General features: G+C 41.0%; 1 protein-coding gene across 1 annotated transcript in view; it reads left to right on the forward strand.

The window, feature by feature from the left end:
• Positions 1-19887, forward strand: part of DNAAF11 (dynein axonemal assembly factor 11) — a 47466-nt gene extending 27579 nt beyond the window's left edge. The window contains exons 8-9 of the mRNA XM_028105597.2: positions 13002-13087; positions 19632-19887. Of these exons, the coding sequence (XP_027961398.2) occupies positions 13002-13087; positions 19632-19809 (264 nt within the window). The 3' untranslated portion in view covers positions 19810-19887. The remainder of the gene's footprint in view (positions 1-13001; positions 13088-19631) is intronic.
• The last annotated feature ends 469 nt before the right edge of the window (positions 19888-20356 follow it).

Below are 20356 nucleotides of genomic sequence, written 5' to 3' on the forward strand. Positions count from 1 at the left end.
TCTCTGATTATTAAGTTCAAATGGGTCTGTAGTGAGGGCTCCCTGCTCATCTTGCTAGGTTTTCCTGTTCCATTCATACTTCTACTTCTTCAGAACATTATTTCTTATCCTTAGCTCATTTCTCAAATTTCCAGCACGGAAAAAACAGGAGCAAAAAAAGATCATTTCCATATACTCCAACCATCACATCTTCCCTTGCTTGGCCTCCTTGGCCTTCCTGATTCAGTGAACCAGCTGTCTGTGATCTATCCAAACTCTCCAAGTATGTGTGGGATCCCATTTCCAGAGGCTCTTGAAAGACCTTCTTCTTTCTCTCTGACGAATTTCCCTTCTCTCTACTTGTTCATTGAATTTGTCCTTTCTGCCTCTCACGTTAGAAAACATGCTAACACATCTTCCTTCTTCAGAGCAAAACAGTACAAAAGAAGAACATCCCCCTCTAGTTAGTGCCCTCATCTGCTTTACAGCAAAACTCATGTAACAGACATGTATTTGCTGCTTCAGTTCCTTCCTCATGATGTCTAAAACCAGCTCCAACTAGGCAATCATCTTCCCTACCCCCCTTCCGTGGAAACATCTCTTTGAGGTCTCCAGTCGCCTCCATGTTACTAAACCCAGCAGTCAGCCCTCATCTTTTGATTTGTCCTTTCAGAAGTGTTTTACACCATGATCGGTCCTCCATCTGTGAACACTTGTTCACTTCGCATTAGATACACCGCTTTCATTTGGTTCTCTTCCTGTCACTAGATTCTCCTGCTCACTGGATGTCCTCTGCCACGGGCTGCTGCTTTGTGGGTTCTCTCTCATACTCTGGCCTCGGAAAGTTGACATGTCAATCCTTCAGTTCTGGGACCCCTTCTCTTCTCTACATATACTCATTCCCTACGTTAATTTCATCTCAGCTCATGACTTTAAATGACATCTAGAGCTACATCATCTGCTGATTGCCAGCAAGGTAATCAGGAACAATTGAGCAAAATTAGGAAGATGGACTACGTATTTTAAACATCTTAATAGTATAATACCTAATATGATAATGTATATTTACATTACAAAAGGAATGGCTTTCAATTGCCACACAGGGGTGAGAAGAAAAAAGTCCAGGTCCATTTGTGGGGACTCCAGTAAACCACACCCACTTTGGGTTGTGACTCTGAAGGACTATAACCTAGGAGTAAGGTGAATAAGAAGCTAGCCAATCCTCAGAAGATCTAGCAGTCTATCCCAATGGCTATTGAAATGGCCCTAAAACTGAGCCTTGAACTTGAGTGAAGGTGGTCTCGGATGAGAACCATGCCTGGATATGTGTGTGTGTGTGTGTGTGTGTGTGTGTGTGTGTGTGTGTGTGTGTGTGTGTGTGTGTGTGTGTTTATAAAATAAGTATCAAGCACGCAAAGATAAATTAGGCACACACAGAGACCTGAATGGGATCCAGTACAAACCCCACCAGTGTTTTGGAATCTGGTTATGCCATATTGCTGCTTTTCTTCCTTGAGGGGAACCTTGTAAGTGCCACAGTTTATAGTAGATATTAAACTGTGAGACACAGATTGTAAAACACTATTTAATATGAGATCTCCCAGAAGTGGAACCTAATATAGGGATGTGAGTGCAGCAGTTTACTTGGGTGGGAAGGGACTGTGGTCAGGAAGTAGGGAAGGGAAGGTAGCCAATAGAGAGTGTTCTATCAAGCTAGCTACCTCAGTGGGAAAGCTCTAGGAGAAATTGCAAAACACACCCCTCAGGATAACTCTACCTAAGCAGGGGAATGGAACTAGGATAGTACTACACCAAAACTGGGAACCTTTGGTTGACGGCTGTGCCCCGTGATGAGGGTGGGCGGAAGGGGGTGGTATGAACACCCCAGCTTTCTCAACCACTGCTGGCAAGAATAACCATGAACTCTTTCATGTCAATGGAGGATATTTCCCACTGAGACTATCTCTAGAAAGATTGTAAAAGGGTATTTTCTTTTCTTTTGAAACATCATTATCATCCTTGATGTTTGTCCTAACTTAATAAAATATCATTTTCAATTTTAGGCTGTTGTGTGAAGATGATCATCCATGGGGAGCTGTCAGATAAGGTTGCGTTAACAAGTATAAAAGAATTTTGGACGAACCATTTGATAGTTAGATTTATTCTACTTTTATTTCAAAGCCATGTAACTGTCTTATGCAACTGTCATATTGATTTTACATATAAATGTCAGTAATTGCACCTTCTAAAATTTTCCTCAGATTACTTGGGTGTCTTTGGAATCAAAGCCAATATTCTTATCCTTCTTATTTTTCTGATCATTTCTCCCCAAATTTAATTTCTTTTTACTTTTTTTGCTGCCAGGTATGTCTTTGTTTGAGATAGAATATAGTTCAAAAATGTTTAACTTATACAGGTATTTTCATCTGTTCAAACATTTTTAAATAATATGCCTTTGGTAATTCATCTATTTTCTAATATTGTGGATTAATCATCTTTCTTTAAATAGAAAAAAGATCTTGTTTTCCTTCAAGAAATCTTTTTCATTAGACTCAGTGAATTACATGCTTCTCTTAGTAAAGTCAATCAGAGCACAGTAGAGAAACAATGAAGTTATTGGAATATCAACAATGAATCTGGATATATATATAAACTTCCTCTAACGCTAGAGGAACATCAGAAATTATATTGATTCTAAAGTTTTATATTAATAACATTCTTTTTCGGGAGACTGAACCTCACATTTTCAAATGTTTACTACCAGAATTGTGGCTAATTAATCAAATAAACATCAAAAATATGTAAGAAGGTAGAGAATTTGCAGGTGACCCAAATCCTCTGTAGTTGGTGTAAGAGTGGTAGAGGATAACTGTCTATTTCAGTCATAGGGCTGGGCCTTGTTGCTAAGTACTGCTCACTCCGTAACTGGACTCAACTCCCCTCCCGTCCAGATCAGACAAGTGGCTCACATCACCACGGGTTGGTATCTAATGGACTTAGGCAGTTCAGAAATTGCTTATGAGGCACGCGTGAAGACATCACATGCATATACTTAAGTACAATGCTGGTAGAGAAAAGACATACTACATCCATAAATAAATTATGTGGAAGTTATTCTTTCAGATGAGGGAAGGATTAGGCATGTGTCTGTTGCCACACGTGGAAGTAAGGTGCTAGAACTCAGAAAACTTTCTGCCAAATTATGAAAAACTTTAGACAATTACTGAATTATTAACTAATCAATTAAAATATTTATTGAGTTCATCAAAGATTTATTAAGCACTTAGTACGAATAAAGCACTGTGTGAATTACTATGAAAGAGACGAAAAATGAAGTGGGTCTCCTAGGGCCCTCTTCCTGTCTCCTCCCTGCTGAATCCACTGACGGTGACCTCCTGCAGGCCCAGCTCTGCCCTCGCCCCAGTTCCTGAGTCTCAGTTTCAAACAGGCTCAGATTCTTCTTAGCTAGCTTCTCTTCCCTTCTGCTTAAATTTCAAATTCTGTTAACAGCTCAGAGACTAGTGTCATATCTTCTTCCATTCAGTAGGTTGCCTTTTAATTTTTAATTTTTTTATTATTATGTTATGTTAATCACCATACATTACATCATTAGTTTTTGATGTAGTGTTCCATGATTCATTGTTTGTGCATAACACCCAGTGCTCCATGCAGAACGTGCCCTCCTTAATACCCATCACCAGGCTAACCCATCCCCCCACCCCTCCCCTCTAGAACCCTCAGTTTGTTTCTCAGAGTCCATCGTCTCTCATGGTTCGTCTCCCCCCTCTGGTTTCCCCCTCTTCATTCTTCCCCTCCTGCTATCTTCTTCTTCTTCTTCTTCTTTTTTTAACATATAATATATTATTTGTTTCAGAGGTACAGATCTGTGATTCAACAGTCTTGGTTGCCTTTTAATTTTGTTGGTGGTTTCCTTTGCTGTGCGAAAGCTTTTATTTTGATGAAGTCCCAATAGTTTACTTTTGCTGTTGGTTCCCCTTGCCTCAGGAGACAAATCTAGAAAGATGTTGCTATAGCCAATGTCAGAGAAATTACTGCCTGTGCTCTCTTCTAGGATGTTTATGTTTTCAGGTCTCACATTTAGGTCCAACAGTACACTGTGTTCATGTTGAAATTTAATATAGGTATTTTCAGGGAAAGTTAGTAGAATTAAAATATGTAAGTTACAAAGCATTACAGAAAATAAATGCAAACAAAAGTCAACAGTTAGGAATAGAGGAAGGAAACATAAAATCAGAGAATTTGTAAGAAAGTAACATATATAAAATCCATTATGCTATCCAACTCACAAGAACACACTGAAACTAAAAGACCCAAGATACATGTAAAGAAAAGAATGGACACAGCTCTAATAAGTGAATGCAAGCAACATTTACAGAGTACTTATGGCAAAATGAATATCAGACACGATAGAATTTAAAACAAAGTATAAAATGGAATAAGAATCATTCTATAGTAATAAAAATGCATAAAATAAAGATCCAATTGCCTTATATTCATTAGATTGTACATTAAGTGTGTAAAGCACAAGGCCTTATAAACACAGGGCAAATAGAATCAGCTCCACCAGAAGATTTTTGACCAATTTCTTTTTTTTTTTTTAAAGATTTTATTCATTTATTTGACAGAGAGAGACACAGCAAGAGAGGGAACACAAGCAGGGGGAGTGGGAGAGGGAGAAGCAGGCTTCCCGCGGAGCAGGGAGCCCGATGCGGGGCTCGATCCCAGGACCCCGGGATCATGACCCACGCTGAAGGCAGACGCTTAATGACTGAGCCACTCAAGTGCCCCAATTTATGACCAATTTCTGTCTTTGATAAACATGATCAACAAAAAGAGACCACTTATTTTTTGAACAATATAATTAAGGTAATTTTAAAAGTTCGTAATAGACAAAACCTTGTGAAAACCTCATTTTCATTTCCAAAAGGAAATCATGGAAACTACATTTAATTACTAGTCATTAAAAATAATATTAAGCAGGGGCGCCTGGGTGGCTCAGTCGTTAGGAGTTTGCCTTCGGCTCGGGTTGTGGTCCTGGGGTCCTGGGATCGGGCCCCACATCGGGCTCCCTGCTCCGCGGGAGGCCTGCTTCTCCCTCTCCCACTCCCCCTGCTTGTGTTCCTGCTCTCGCTGTCTCTCTCTGTCAAATAAATAAATAAAATCTTTAAAAAAATAATATTAAGCATAAAATACAGAGTAAACCAATAAATAAATTGAGAAATTCAAAATACTGTCCTAAAATGCTATTCAACTTCAAAGGAAACAAAAAATATAATTATTATTTGGAAAATAAAAAATGTAAACATTAGCAAACTGTATAGGTTTTGAATCAAAGACTTTATATGTACCTGTCAACTGACAAGCCAAACCGAATGCATAAATCAGCATGACTAATTTCAAATGGCCAAATGAACCCCTAATTTCTTTGTGCAGGCTTGCTCCTCCCGTAATTGTCCCTGTCCTAGAAAATGGCACCATCATATACTTAGTTGTCCAAGTCAAAGATTTGAAGATGTCCTTGACTTACCTCTTACCCTCACATGTCCACCTGGTCAGCACTACTACCCAAACATATCCTGAATTCTGTTACTCACCTCTGTCTCCCCGCCTCACCCTTGTCCACGCCAGTGTCATCTCCCAGCTGGACCACTTCAAACGGGCCTCTTCTTGTTTCCCTACTTTTGTGCTTTCCACCTTTTGACTCCTTCCTCACATAAAAGCCAAAGTGACCTTTTTAAAACATAAATCAGATCATTTTATTATGCTTAAAACCCACCAATGGCCATCTTTCTCTATCATATCCCATAAATGTGGCTTGTTTAAATGAATCGCATCCAAAAAAGCCTCAAATCTGCGGGATCAGTAAGTCTGTTTTCAAAACTTGCCTGATCCTAAGAATCACCTGGAGAGAGCTTGTTAAAAAACTAGATTCCCAGACCACTATCTGCAGATTCTAATTAGATGTTGTGGAAATGTGTGTTGTAACAAGTACCCAGAGGTGTGAGAAACATGGAGTAAATCAGTTAAGGGTCTAATGAAAAATCAGGAAACACTTAAGTACTGAAAATGTATACAGGAAATTTATACAGCAATGTACCTTATAGGAGTAAATCAGGAAATGTATTACATGGGTAATAGAAGATCTAGGATGCCAAAGAAGGGAGAGTAAGACCACCCAGAAACCTAGAACATCAGATGGCTACCTCCTCTCCCAGGACAGAGGGAGGAGGTGGTGTTGGCGGAAACCATGCACTAGTGTCACCTGGAAGAAACCAGACCTGCAGCAACCTCTTGGGCAGCCACAGAGTAGACTCTACCACTGCTGGAGAAGTTGTTCTCGCAAATAGGGCCTGTGGGAGAGGCACCTGGAGCCTCTTTCTTAGTCTGCCAGCTTCCCTCCAGTGCTTCCCATTCACCACACCCAGCTGGAAGCCGCGTGACATGGGAAGCTGGGCAATGAAAACTGGAAGGTCCATATCCCGGAACTCTATAGAGCAGAAACAGGGCAACAAGGGCATGGAGCAGCAAACAGGCTCAGTATCTGTATTGTGAGTTTGGATTCCATATCACATCCTCATGAAAATACCACAGAAGCCTCGCCTGAAGAGTGTGAAAGTCAATTATTAACATTAAATTCTTTTAAGGGCCAATCTCCATTTGAACTTCCCTATTCTCCCACACAGGGGAAATTGTGAGTAATGGATTGTGCTTCGTGCAAATGATGCCTTCTAAGAGGATGTAGAAGTGCTCAGTGATCCTGAATGCAGAGTCTAAAACCTCCTTCATGGTGGACAGCAGGAAGCTAGAGAAATTTACACACATCTGGAGTTGACAGGCAAACAGGAGCCCAGAAGAGCAGATTAGTTAGCCAGTAATTTACATGTCAGTATTCTGACAGTAAGTTTGATGACCAGGACACACATTTACACAGTTCCCAACAAAATTGCATGTCATTAGTACTTTCAGAATAAAGTTTGGGGTGAGGAGGAAGCAATTTAACTGTAATAGTAAAAAAAAAAAAAGTTTATCCTTACCTCATGATGAAAGAAACACTTTCTTTCAAAAACTACCACTCCCCTGGACTGAAACATTTTGTTAACATCACACACTTTGACTAATGAAAATAAGAGTATATTGAGAATATTGCTGTTTTGCTGAGTTGAGGAAAAAAAAAAAAAACTGCAGAGAATTCCATCACCTCCTGTGCAAAGGTCAAACACCTTAAAATAAAGTCTCCTGAGACCTGACCTCTGCCTGGTTATTCACCCTTGTTTCCAGCTATTATCTGCCCAATATTCTGTCTAGTTTATGTGGTCATTTACCTTCCTGTCTCTGTTTAGGCTTTCTTTCTCTCCCTGGAATGTTCTTCATTTTCACATAGTCTCCATCTTCTGGCAAACTCCTGCTTATTCTTTAAAGTTCATATCAAACCTCACGTCCTCCAGGAAGCCTTCCCCATGCCACCAGGATACATCCCTCCCTTCCCTGGGCTTTCATACTAGTATACACATGTATCTATCAATTGCACTTTCTCCAGTGTGTTTTAATTGCTTGTATGTCTCTCTCTCTCCTGAGATGATCAGGGATAATTTTTCAATCTATCATTCCCTATCTACCACTTACTCCTATGTTTGGCACATAGCAGATGCTCAGTAAATATTCCTTGAGAAAATTTAATGGAGGTAATAGGTGAAATTATGGTACAAAGTGAAAATCCAAGAAAAGAGAAATTTACTTCTGATTTTCCTGACGACTATAATTTAAGAAGACAGGGTAAATTCACAAGAAAAAATTAAAAGGTTGATTGTTTTATATTTTGTTCCTCAATAATTATTTCTAGTTATATTCCTTGTTCTTTGTCCATGTGCTCTTTTAATTTATCTTTATAGCAAGTCTTCATCTGTAGTGGAGTGACTGCTCATTCGTCTTCAGCCTCATACAAATAACAAGTTGAACCATGTGAAATCACTGTTTTGTAGGGCAAAAATAGTCAGGTATTGGTAATTTCTATTGTTCAGCCTGAAGATAAGGATCGAGAGCTGGGTCTCTCTGCCTTGTGTCTGTTTATTGAATTTTACCCAGCACACCCAGTCTGGGTTTCGTTGTCTTAGTGATTTCTATAGCTGGGAAAGCAATCATATACATTTTGTTAAAGTAGAGGTACAAGGAAAAAGCCAAGACAATCATGGAATATTCCTCAACCATGAAAAAGAATGAAATCTTGCCATTTGCAACGATGTGGATGGAGCTAGAGGGTGTGATGCTAAGCGAAGTCAGTCAGTCAGAGAAAGACAAATACCATATGATTTCACTCATATGTGGAGTTTAAGAAATGAAACAGATGAACATAGGGAGAGAAAGAGAGAGGCAAATGGTAGAACAGACTCTTGCTATGAAGAACAAACTGCGGGTTGCCGGGGGGGGGGGCGGGCTAGATGGGGGATGGGCATTAAGGAGGGCACTTGTTGTGATGAGCGCCAGGTGTTGTATGGAAGTGATGAATCACTAAATTCTAATCCTGAAACCAATATTATATTATATGTTAACTAACTGGAATTTAAATAAAAACTTGAAACAAAAAAATAAATTACACTAAAAAAAGTAAAATAGGATGTGAGGGTGATCTGACTAGGACATCTGTCACCCCATCGATTGCCAGCATTGATTGGGCTGATCTGGCTGGCCAGGCGGGTGTCCCCTTCCTCTCTCCCTGCTCCATGTGCGTCCCTCCCAAAGCTGCTCGCTCAGTGGAAAAGGATGACCCTCCCTGATAGAGGAGGACTGTTCTTCTGTCAAGGGTATAGGAATAGCTGCGCTATTTATTCAAGGTCCTCCAAACAAACTCAAGGTCTATTTGTAGGAGAACATAGGGTAGTCAAGTTTCCAAGACTCCAGACACATCTAAATGAGGTGCTGCATGTGGCAATCTGCCTTTCTTTAATAAATAAAATAAAATAAAATAAAATAAAATAAAATAAAATAAAGTAAGTAGAGGGAGATTGTCTCAGTGCCAGGTGCTGCCCCAGGAAGTCATGAGACTCCATCCCAGGGTAGGAGTTCAGCAAAAGCTGGAAAGTCATCTGCCAGGAAAGCCTTAGAAGGGACATTTGCCTTCCATAGAAAAGGGACGTGGTTACTACTTCCATGTTCACTCTCAACTTTGAACTGCATGAAATTGCATGACTCTATGAGAATTAAAGTAATATCACATCATTAAAACGTTAATTTGTACCTTTGTGCCTGTCCCACAATTGAATTTTCAGGAAGCTGATTACATTTCTTTCTATGGATTCAGGAAACCATTATTCCCCGTGATCTAATTTATTGAACATATTTTGGCCCTTACAGCTTGTCCATCAGTCATCCCTAAACACACTTAGTACAGATGATTAAGATGTTTAGTGTTGATGAACATCACTTCCTAGAGGAAGAGCACTGCTAGCCTTGTATAGGGAAACAACCAGCAGGTTTTCAGGACCTGAACCTGCGATCCTCTGCTGGGGAAAATCAGATCTCATCAGAAGTGTTTTACCTGCTGTTAATATATAAATATTGGTGTTAAGATGAATTTTGGTGTTAATATGAATGTTGGGGTCAATATTTTTCTTACTGATTTCTTAGTTCCTCCTAACTTTTAAACTTAAAAGAATCTTTGGAACTAAGTAAGCTGAAAATATCGTTTAAAAATAAGAAACACATTTAGATTCTGGTGCACAGCAAATTCTCTGTGAAGAAAAGTTCCAAATTTGTGATTCTATTTGCATTTCCATAAACACAGTGAATCTTTGTCTGAGCTTATTATGTGACAAATAACAGTGTTAGAAATGGGATGTTTTAAGACTCTAATTATGCATATGCTCTCATTCTTGTTAGTGCATTTACAACGCAAAGCAATACAAAATTTGTACTTTTGGCTCAAGAGCTTCTTTCTTAAAATTGACAATTTAATGATTTTTTAACTAACGTTGGCCTCATTTAATGTAATTAAAATATTAAAACTAAAAAAAAAAAAAAAAGCGCAAAGTTGCCACTGCTCCCTGGGAACAGATCTGAGATGGAAAGGAGCACGCACCATGTCTGTGAGGGCGTGCTCTCAGGACAGCCACCTGTGAGGGGGAGGGAAGAACTGAGCCAGAAGCAGGATCAGTGATCAGAGAGTTTGGGAGCCAGGCCCCAAGTTCTCACACTCCCATAGGGGTACCAGGTCCCAGGTACGCTTGGGGAGTTGAGGAGGGGGCAGAGACTTCCAGAACTGTCAAGGCCGTACAGTCAAGGACCACAGATGAATTAGGGGTAACTGGTGTGAATGGAAGTCCTTCACCCTGAAGAGGAGTCAGGCAGCCCACACATACATTTGGGGCTCACCATAACCATGTTCCCTCCTCTCTGACTTGGTTAGCTAAAATTACTTAAATTTAAATAAAAGTAAACCTTTAGTAGCTCAGGTGTGCTAACAGATGCTTGGGAACCCCGTGTTAGACTGCACAGAGCATCTCCATCATTGCAGAAAGTTCCAGCGGACAGTGTTGCTCCACTCAGCAGTGCAGCCATGTGTCCCAGAGGTCCTAGTGCCTCCCGGAGACACTGCAGGAAGAAGGGGCCAGTTCTCGTTACCCTAACATCAGCCACCTCTCCGTCTGCTCCCCTCGGCTGGACGTGTCCCTGTTTAGTCCCCTCAGTTGTATCTTTTCCTTCGTGTTTGATACTAATATGGCTTAATAAATAGAACTGGGCTCAGTAGCTACTAAACAGTGTTTCCATGTCCTCAAGGATAGGCCAGGAAGGTGGGGGAAATATTTGTATTCATCACACCAGTTCAGTTAAAGAAAAGGAGGAAAACTCAGCTGAGTTTTCATATTTAAGTAGTGTAAACACATACCTTACCAACATTAACATCTGAAAATGTAACGCCAATCATTAGCCAACAAGAAATTAATGGAACACAAAATTATGACATTAATATATTTTAAAGTGTAGCAAATAAAACACGTTAGAATCACCCTCCTCCAAAAAACAAAACAAAAAACCCATGTTTGATGATAACAGAATCTGCTTCATTGGGCAAACCTTTCCATGAGTCACCTCCTTTAGTTATTCAGTAAACATTGCACTGGTAGCTTTAGTTGCTGATTCTTCCACAGTATTCTTCTATAAGATTTGTTCTGCAGACTCTTTTAAAACGCTTCTGAACAAACTCTTCCAGACTTGAAATGTAGTGTCCTGGTCCCTGCAGTATCCACTGCTCTTTCCTCCCAGGGTCTCAGCACAAGTCTGGCCATTGCACAAACCATGTGCGGTACTTACAGGTATTTTTCCCAGTCAAGTATTCAGTAGACACACTGAAAGGGTGGGGTTCCAGCAGATCTTTCCTTCTGCGCCGCACAGGGGCCCTTCCATGAGGTCTAGGGGAAGGGAAGGGCAAACCCTATTGCATCTGCCTCTGCGTAGGAGCTGCATGAAATCACACCCACAGAGGGATTGAATTGTTGTCAAATATAATAAATATACAACTGCACTGTCTAAAACACTGGTTCTATACCACACCATAGAAGGATTACCGTCAAGGGATGGCTATCCATCAGGCATTCACCTCCCCAGATTTGATTCTACCGTCCCTCAGGTTAGGATTCATTACTTTATTTCTTTGTTCACCATTCATTTCCTTAAACATTCATGTGACAAACAACGGGGTAGGCTTTCTGGGGCTCTGAACGATGGGACACACAACCAAGAATTGTTAGTCACATGGGAAACAGATTACCCCATCTAACGATTGGATTAAAGTGGACAGCGCTCTGATTCGGAGGTTTGGTAAAACCTGGATTGGAGAATCTAGCTTAAGATTGAGACTACCGTGGGGCTCCTGATTCCCTTCCCTGAGCCTGCAGATGGGAGTGGGGATGGTGCCCAGACCCTCAAAGTCCAAGTCTAGTCTGTTTCTTCATGGATCTGACCACTGCTGTGCAGTAAGTGAAGTCTCAGGCCCAAAAGAGAAAGGGCAGGGATGTCCCTCACCTGCAGAGGAGTGACCCTGCCCACCAGTGAGATGTGGCCAGTAAATGAAGTACTTCTTCCCCAAAGAAAAATGATTAGGGTGGAGAGGGGAATGTACACACTCCAGACATCTCTCTTCCCTGGAAAGAAAAGGCAGGAGCCCCCATCTTGGTCGGTGGATGAAAACAAGGATGAAGTTTTAAAGAGGAGTTTTAAAATTCCTTCTCTCTGCCTACAAATAATCCTTGTCTCATAGGAATACTGAGAGTTAGGGGTTAAATAAAACAAGTGAACTGCCTCATATTGGCAGGCATATATGTCCAGCGTGGTGTCTGGGTCTAGTAAGTGGCCCCATGTTCTCTTCTGGCCCCACACTCTTGTACCTTTGAGCTTCCTAAGGGAAAGGTGCTGGGTGTGAATAATCTTTGCTGTATGTTTGTTGGATTAAATCAGTTTTATTTATTGAGAACTCAACATCCTTAGCACTGAGCTTATTTGGTTTAAAAGAAGTGGAAGAATTACAGAAATTTTCATACCAGAAGTGGCCTTCGAGCTCATATCTCATGGGGTGCAGTGTGCTGGGAAGGTTGGGATTTGGGCTTCCACCTCGGTGTGCTTCCTGCTGCAACACGCATGCAGAGCGGGGCAGCTCAGAGGCAATGTCTCCACCACATGTCTATTCCCACCCCCCGCCCCCCAAGCAGTGTCTGGCATGTCGCTGGCTCTCAGAAAATATTTGTTACATGAATTAATTCACTGTATTCCCCTCGCTGGGCCTTTGGCAAATGAAGGATAGCTTGCGGCTTTGCAAGAGTATTGTGCCCAGATAGAATTTCTGATATAATTTTCTCATACCACATACAGGGGCTTATAGTTAGACTCTTTTATGGACTGTGTCGCAAAAATTAAAATGTTTTAGCTTCTTAAAAATATATAGATAGTGTATATTTTTGAGGATATATCAGAGAGTAATGTACCACTTAGTGCGTGTTGTATTTTGATTTCAGGTAGATGGAGTAATCACAGGTTGGAGACAAACATCAAAGCCTGGGGAAAGTACCTTGGACAGCAGCAGAGAGCACACAAACCAAAGGTACCACCTCTCCAGCTGTCTTGAGCTTTATTATAGTTCTCTTCATGGTCATTTGGTATCTAGAATGTACCTTCCCCAGAGATACAGTTATTTAAAGTTTATAAATTATTCATGCTGTGAATGTTAATGTTTATTTCCAAAATGTAGACTCTCGATTTGTAGGGCTCTTGATCCATAAAAAACCAATCTGTGTATATACAGGCCCCAATTACTTGTGACGATAATGGTTAAGAGTGGTGATGTCAGCACCAGTGACCACTAACATTGACTGAGCACTCACTTTGTATCAGGCACTGTCCTGTGTGCTTCACGCACTATTAACACACTTTGTCCTTCCCAATTTTATCCTCAGCTTACAGATGGGGCAAATGAGGGAGAGAAGTTTAGGATGTCTGACGGTTGGGTAGCCGTGACCTGTTGGGACAGCTCTGCTGAGCCCTGTTCATAATGCTGCTCACGGCCCGTCTGTCACTTCATAGATCCTAAAACTCTCAGGGATGCAAGGGCCAAGGGGCCCCATCATGTACCCTCCTGTCAACCTCCTACTCACAGGTCATCTTCAAGCCTCTGCGTCAACCCCTCTCCCACCTGCTCCCTCCCTGCTCTCCATACTCCCCAGTGGCAGGACGCCTTTCCTCCATTCCCCACTGAACATTCTAGCTCTGCAGCCTGAACACCCTCAGAACAAAGCCCAGCTCCTGTGAGCAGTGAAATCCCTTAAAGTATTCTGGACAGAGCTCTCCTCATTTCAGTTCTTCCTTAGAATGCACATCCCAGGCCTTTCGGCTTTCCTTCTGCTTGTCATGATTTCCAGACTCTTACCACCCAGATGGCAAAATCTATTTTGAACCCAGGCAAACTATCTTTGTGATACAAATGTATATGCTGAAATTATCATCACAAAAATACCTGAACAAGAGCTATATTTACGTCTTGCATAATACAAGCAGTCAGGCATTCCTATATTCTGAGTCAACTGTGGAAGTTTTGTGGATTTTCCATACGGGCTTGTCTGAACAACAGGTGTGGAGTTGAATTCCTTCTGAAAGGTTTCTGTTTTTAACCTTGGAGATCCACTCTCATATTTCCTAGTTTAGTGGCCTCCATGTCAGATATATGTGTAACTTACAGAGATTCAAGGGCATTATGCTATTACGAATATCCATGGTCATAATTGACCCCCAGCAGCATCCACACATGTAAGGAGTGTGAATCCAGTTTGTGAGGGATCGCAGGAAGGGGAAGCCAAGTCATGGCAAACAGCATGGAGCTGGTTTTCAGACCCCGGGAAGGTCACCATTATAGTGATTACTTCCTACATTACATTTGCAAAGCCTCTCTTGTTCATTGGTATTGCTGAGAAATAATCACCTCCCCGCTATGCATAACATATCTATGTGAGGGTTGTTCCTGGCAGCACTCCTTAACCACTGACAAACTTCACCATCCACATCACCTCAGCCTCTGGCTGGGCGATCCCACGAACCAAACAGCTGCCTGTGGAAGCTGCACGTGGGAATGAGGTCAGGCAGCTGTGAGTTTGAGGGGGAGGAGGATGGCGGACCTAATGATAGACCTCTCATAGCCAGAGCGAGCCTTTGCTCTTGCTATGCAGACAAAGTGACTGGAGGGGGAAGATCAGTGGAGTAAGGTTCTGTTCACTGGGACCAGAGACGATCATGTTTTGTGGGAAGGTAACCGATGCTGGGAACTCTTGTGGTTCCGTGACACTGTCTGATCAAGGAGGACACATAACTTGCTCAGAATGGTTTTACTGAGTGTGGAGTGCCTAGTCTGTGTTCCATGATACTCTCTGTCTTTCATCTTCAAAATTACTGTAAGAGAAATTGGGTTATTCCTAATGGACTGAGGTTCAAAGAGATTAATTTGCCCAAGATCACAGAGTTGCTAAGTGATAGTAGAGCCAGAATTATAAATCTTAGTCCATTCTTGGGCTTGCCTTCCTACTATATTCATGGTGTCTTTTTCTTTTTATAGACATTTTTCTTTAGAGCAGTCTTAGGTTCACAGAAAAATTGAGTGAAAAACATAGAGATTTCCCATAAGTCCACGGCCCCCACTCATGCACAGTCTTCCCCGCTGTCAACATCTACCACCAGAGTGGTACATTTGTTACAGCTGTTGAACCTACATGGACGCACATCATTATCACCCAAAATTCATAGTTTACATTAAGGTTCAAACTTAGTGTTGTTCATTCTGTGGGTTTTGACAAATATATAATGACAGGTATCTACTGTCATAATATCATACAGAGTAGTTGCACTGTCCTAAAAATGCCTGTACTTCACCCATTCATCCCTCTCTCCCCCACCCCCACCCCTGGCAACTATTAATCTTTTTACTGTCTCTCTAGTTTTACCTTTTCCAGAATGTCTTAGAGTTGGAATCATTTAGTATGTAGCCTTTTCAGACTGGCTTCTTCCACTTAGTAATATACATTCAAGGTTTCTCCATGTCTTTCCATGACTTGATAATGTATTTCTTTTTAGTGCTGAATAATATTCCATTATCTGGATGGACCACAATTTATTTATCCATTTGCCTACTGAAAGACATTTTGGTTGCTTCCAGTTTTGTGAAATTATGAATCAAGCTGCTATAAACACAGTGTGCAGGTTTTTGTGTGGACATAAATTCTCAACTCCTTTGGGTAAATACCGAGAAGTGCGATTGCTGGATTGTATGGTTAAGGGTATGTTTAGTTATGAAAGAAAACTGCCAAACTGTCTTCCAAAGTGGCTGTACCACTTTCCATCCCTGCTAGTAATGTATGAGAGTTCCTGTTGCTCCTCATTCTTGCCAGCATTTGGTGGTGTCAATGTTCTGGACTTTGGCCATTCTAATATGCATGTACTTATATCTCCTTGTTGTTTTAATTTGCAATTCCCTGATGACATATGGTCTGGAGCATCTTTTCATTTGCTAATTTGCCAGCTGTACATCTTTGATGGTGAGGTGTCTGTGAAGGTCCTTGGCCCATCTTCCAGTCACACTGTTTTCTTATTGTTATGTTTGAGTTCTTTGTATGTTTTGGATAACAGTCATTCATCAGATGTTTTTTGCAAATATTTTCTCCCAGTCTGTGGCTTGTCTTGTCATTCTCCCAAAATTGTCTTTCATGGAGAAGAAGTTTTTAATTTTAATGAAATCCAGCTTGTCAACTATTTCTTTCATGGATTGTGCCTTTGCTGTTGTACCTAAAGTGGTATCGCCATACCCAGGGTTGGTTAGCTCTTCTCCTGTGTTCTCTTCTAGGAGTTTGACAGTTTTGCATTTTGTGTTTAGGTCAGTGATCCATATTGAGTTAATTCTTGTGAAGGCTGCAAGGCTTATGTCTAGATTCATGTTAAATATACCCATGTTGTATTAATTTTTAGGTGTATGGTATTTTGATGCTATCATAAATGTGTTTTTATTGCTAGTATATAGATTTGCAATTGATTTTTTTATCGTGGTAAAATACATATAACATAAAATTCACTGTCTTAAGTATCTAAAAGTATACAACTCGGTGGCATCTATGGCAATAATTTACAGCCATCACCATTATGTAAGTCACTTTTGTGTTTAATTTTGTACCTGGCAACCTCGCTGATCTCTCGTATGATTTTATTAATTTGTTGGTCCTTTTGGATTTTCTATATATCTACAGAGAATGATGACTTTCTTTCTTCCTAGTCTTGTATCTTTTATTTCTTTTTCATGCCTTAGTGTGTAGGGAAAGGCACCAGTACGATGTAGAATGGAGATGAATAGCAGGCATCTCTGCCTGATTGCCAGTCCCAGAAGAAAAGTTCAACATTATGCTATTAAGTCTGAAACATCTTATTGGTTTCATAATTCATGCTTTCATATTCAAAATCTGAGGTTGTTTCTATTTGTGTTCTTACTGCTTCTGCTTGTTCTCATGCAAAGTGCCCCTTTTCCTTGGGTGTTCGTTATTTTGATGGCAAGCTGCTCCATTGCCTTAGGAAATAGTTTGGGGGCTTCTCAGAAGCCTGGGAGGGGCTGAGCCTAGGAAAAAAATTGGCATGTGCTTTGGGGCAGACCCTACCTGAGGACACTGCCAGTTTGGAACCACTTCACTCTAAATTCAAGATTGATGGTTTTTAACCGTGGCTTTTCCAACACAGCCATTCTCTGTGCCACTCTTCTCACAGTCCCCAAGGTGGTGGGCAGAGTGGGTTTACTTTTCATTTACTCTTACGTGACAGAAAAGCCTTCTGGTAGATAGGGTGTCCTGTCAGACTGCTCACCTGGCACACTCGGGGCCTTGACCTCTGTTCCCAGACTCCATAAGGCCAGCAAGACCAAAAAGCACCACTTTAGGGGATCAGCAAAGTCCCTCAGGGCAAAGGTGGCTTCAGGGATCCACTTCCTCCCTCCTTCCTCCTTTTACTGAATTCTGCCCTTAGGGTTCCTTATTATCTTATCACATCTTTCCTGACCTCCCTAAAGTTTTTAGTGGGAGGCAGGAATCTTTGGCCCAAACATGCTAGCCCTCCGTATTATCAGAAGCAAGTTCTTTCCTTATGTTCTTTAATAAAAGGAATCAATCTCTGATGTGTTTGATGCCTAGTGATTTTAGACCTTTTCTTTTGCTTTCTTCCATGGTGATAAAAATACTCATTTTGCCTTCCAGTTATTCTTAATTAGACTCCAGAAGTTCTGGTGCCGACAGTCAGTGGGTGGGTAAAACTAAACTGGTAATGGGCATCTGTTGGGCGTCTGACATTGAAGTGGACAAAAGCCCCTCGCCTCTTTATTTTGGGATTAATGTGATCCACAGGTGCCCCTGGCCTATCCGCTCACTGTCCATTACCCAGAGACTCATGACCAGTTAAAGTCCTCCATGCAAATTATTCCTCACAACATCTGAAGGGGGTGAGCATCAGGCTGAGTTCAGTGTTTATTACTAAGATCCAGAAGTTGTGGCCCAAGAGGTATATGCCTGGAAGTGAGACAGGCTGCTTTTCCTCAAAGTCAACATAATTATAATAGACGAATTTAGGTATTTACTTAATTAAGTCATAGGTACAATAGCCTTTTAAATAAGAGCATGGGAATTAAAATGTAAAGCTATACTTAATAATGACTACATAGTTTATAGTGTACAGTCTGGGTCTTTGGAATATTTATGCTTTATATTCTTTGTATACATTACACTTTCCTTCAGCGGGTCCATGTGTATTAGTCAAAACACAGAAAAATAAAAAACTCAAGTGCCTTCAAGGGCTACTCAGCCAACAGGAATGAGGGGGGAAATGTTACAAGAACAACAGAGGGTTTACACTCTCCAGAGAAAGTCAAACCTCCCTCCCCACCATACACGGTGTCTGAGGACATCAGTATGGGGCTCCTGGATGAAGCCGACTGTGATTTTCTGTAGGTCAAAGATGTCTTATTTAATTTCAGGATTGCACAGTAGTATAATGTTTTTTCATTTATTTAACATGTATTCAGTAAAGCTATATACCAAAGGTACAAGATGAAAAAGACAATATAATTGCTTCAAGAACGCTGGTCTAATAGGGAGAACAGACCAATAATGAGACAATTACATGATAATGTGATAAATGTTCTATTCAAGCTCTGTGCTGTACTGTTAGATGCTACTAGGAAACGTGCCTATTTGCACAGACCATAGGATGGCTGGGGGCTGGAGTAGAGGCACTTAGTATATTCTGTTGAATGACTGACGGGATGACCAGTACAGTGATTCCAAAATAAGTTGATTAGCAAAGGCTCTGGGGGGAACTTGATATAAATACAGAGTACTGGGCCCAACCCCAGACCTACAGATTGAAATCACCAGGGAAGCAGCCCAGTGACCTGTGGTATCTAGAATTTTCTATATGATGGAGGCATGGGGATCTTTCTTGTTCTGTTTTCACATAACTGTCACCAAGAGAACTGAGTGCCCGCAGCAAGAGTGGGATCTTGTGGGGGAAACAGGTGGACAGAGCCTTCTAGGCACCCAAGTGTATATAAATGCTCCTGCATGCAGGCTGGATCATCTAAAGCAGCAGGGTCCAGGAGCCCGATTAACTACATTCAGGAGTAAGACCTGTCCATAGTGGTTCTGTTATTGATCCTGGCTGTGGGGTTTGCCTGCTGTATCATTTAAAGATTCTCAGGTGTGGGGCACCTGGCTGGCTTAGTCAGTAGAGCATGCCACTCTTGATCTCAGGTTGTGAGTTCGAGCCCCATGTTGGGTATAGAGATTACTTAAAAATTAAATCTTTTAAAAAGTGAATAAATACAGATTCTCAAAGGAACAGAGTCTCCTAGCCTACCTCCCCAGCACTTTACTTCTCCACTCTTGCTCCTACAAGGCTCTGAGCTTCCTGAAACCAGGGACAGTCTCTTATTGGATCTCTATGCTGTGTGTTCTATAAGCATCTCTATTCTGTAAGGATAGCACTTGCCGATGTTTGCTGAATGAATGAATGATTGACTCTGTTTGAAATTTCATTTAAAAAGGCATCTCAATTTCCTTTTGCCTTTTTTGCTGTTGTAGAAGCAAGCAAATTGAGAAACTAGAAGTAGATCCTAGCAAGCATTCCTTCCCCGATGTGGCTAACATAGTTCAAGAGAAAAAACACAGGCCTCGAAGAGTTCAATCTGAACCCAAAATTACAGCAAGTGAGGAAGATCCCGACTTTGAAGATAACCCTGAAGTGCCTCCATTGATTTGAAACATCAGGCTGCATCGATGGACCCACCAGACCCCGTTCTGTTCATTGCAGAGTGTGCGCAGACCATTTATGGTAAACACAGAGTTATTTATCAACATTACTACTCCAGTGTTTTAGCTTCTACTTTATACAGTAATATTCTTAAACTAGTTTAAAATTCAAATGTACACCTTAAAATGCTATAACTCATTTGTCTATAATAAAATGCTCCTAGTGCAAATGTTCTGTAAATCAAAGAACTATTACATTAAGATGTTGATTTTCAATCATAGGACCGGCTGCTAATGCAGACAGATGAAGTCAGAGATAAAAGGCCTGATTATTAAATTGGTACTTCAGCAAATTGGTCAAGCTCAGAAGTTAAAACTGTAATTTCAGATCGAATTGGAATGCTTTAATATGATTTTAGCAGTGTTTCAATTTTCTTCTCAGGATTATTGGTGGTAATACCTTGGAATGATGAAGAGGAGAGCGAGCAGGGGTAGGAAGGGAGAACCTCTAAGGCTGTAGATAGAGGCTTGACATCCGCAAAATGAGGGGAAGGAGG

Source organism: Eumetopias jubatus, unplaced genomic scaffold (assembly GCF_037043125.1).
Source record: "Eumetopias jubatus isolate StellerSeaLion01/CBP00866 unplaced genomic scaffold, mEumJub1_p1.0 scaffold_4, whole genome shotgun sequence".
NCBI classification, from domain to species: domain Eukaryota; kingdom Metazoa; phylum Chordata; class Mammalia; order Carnivora; family Otariidae; genus Eumetopias; species Eumetopias jubatus.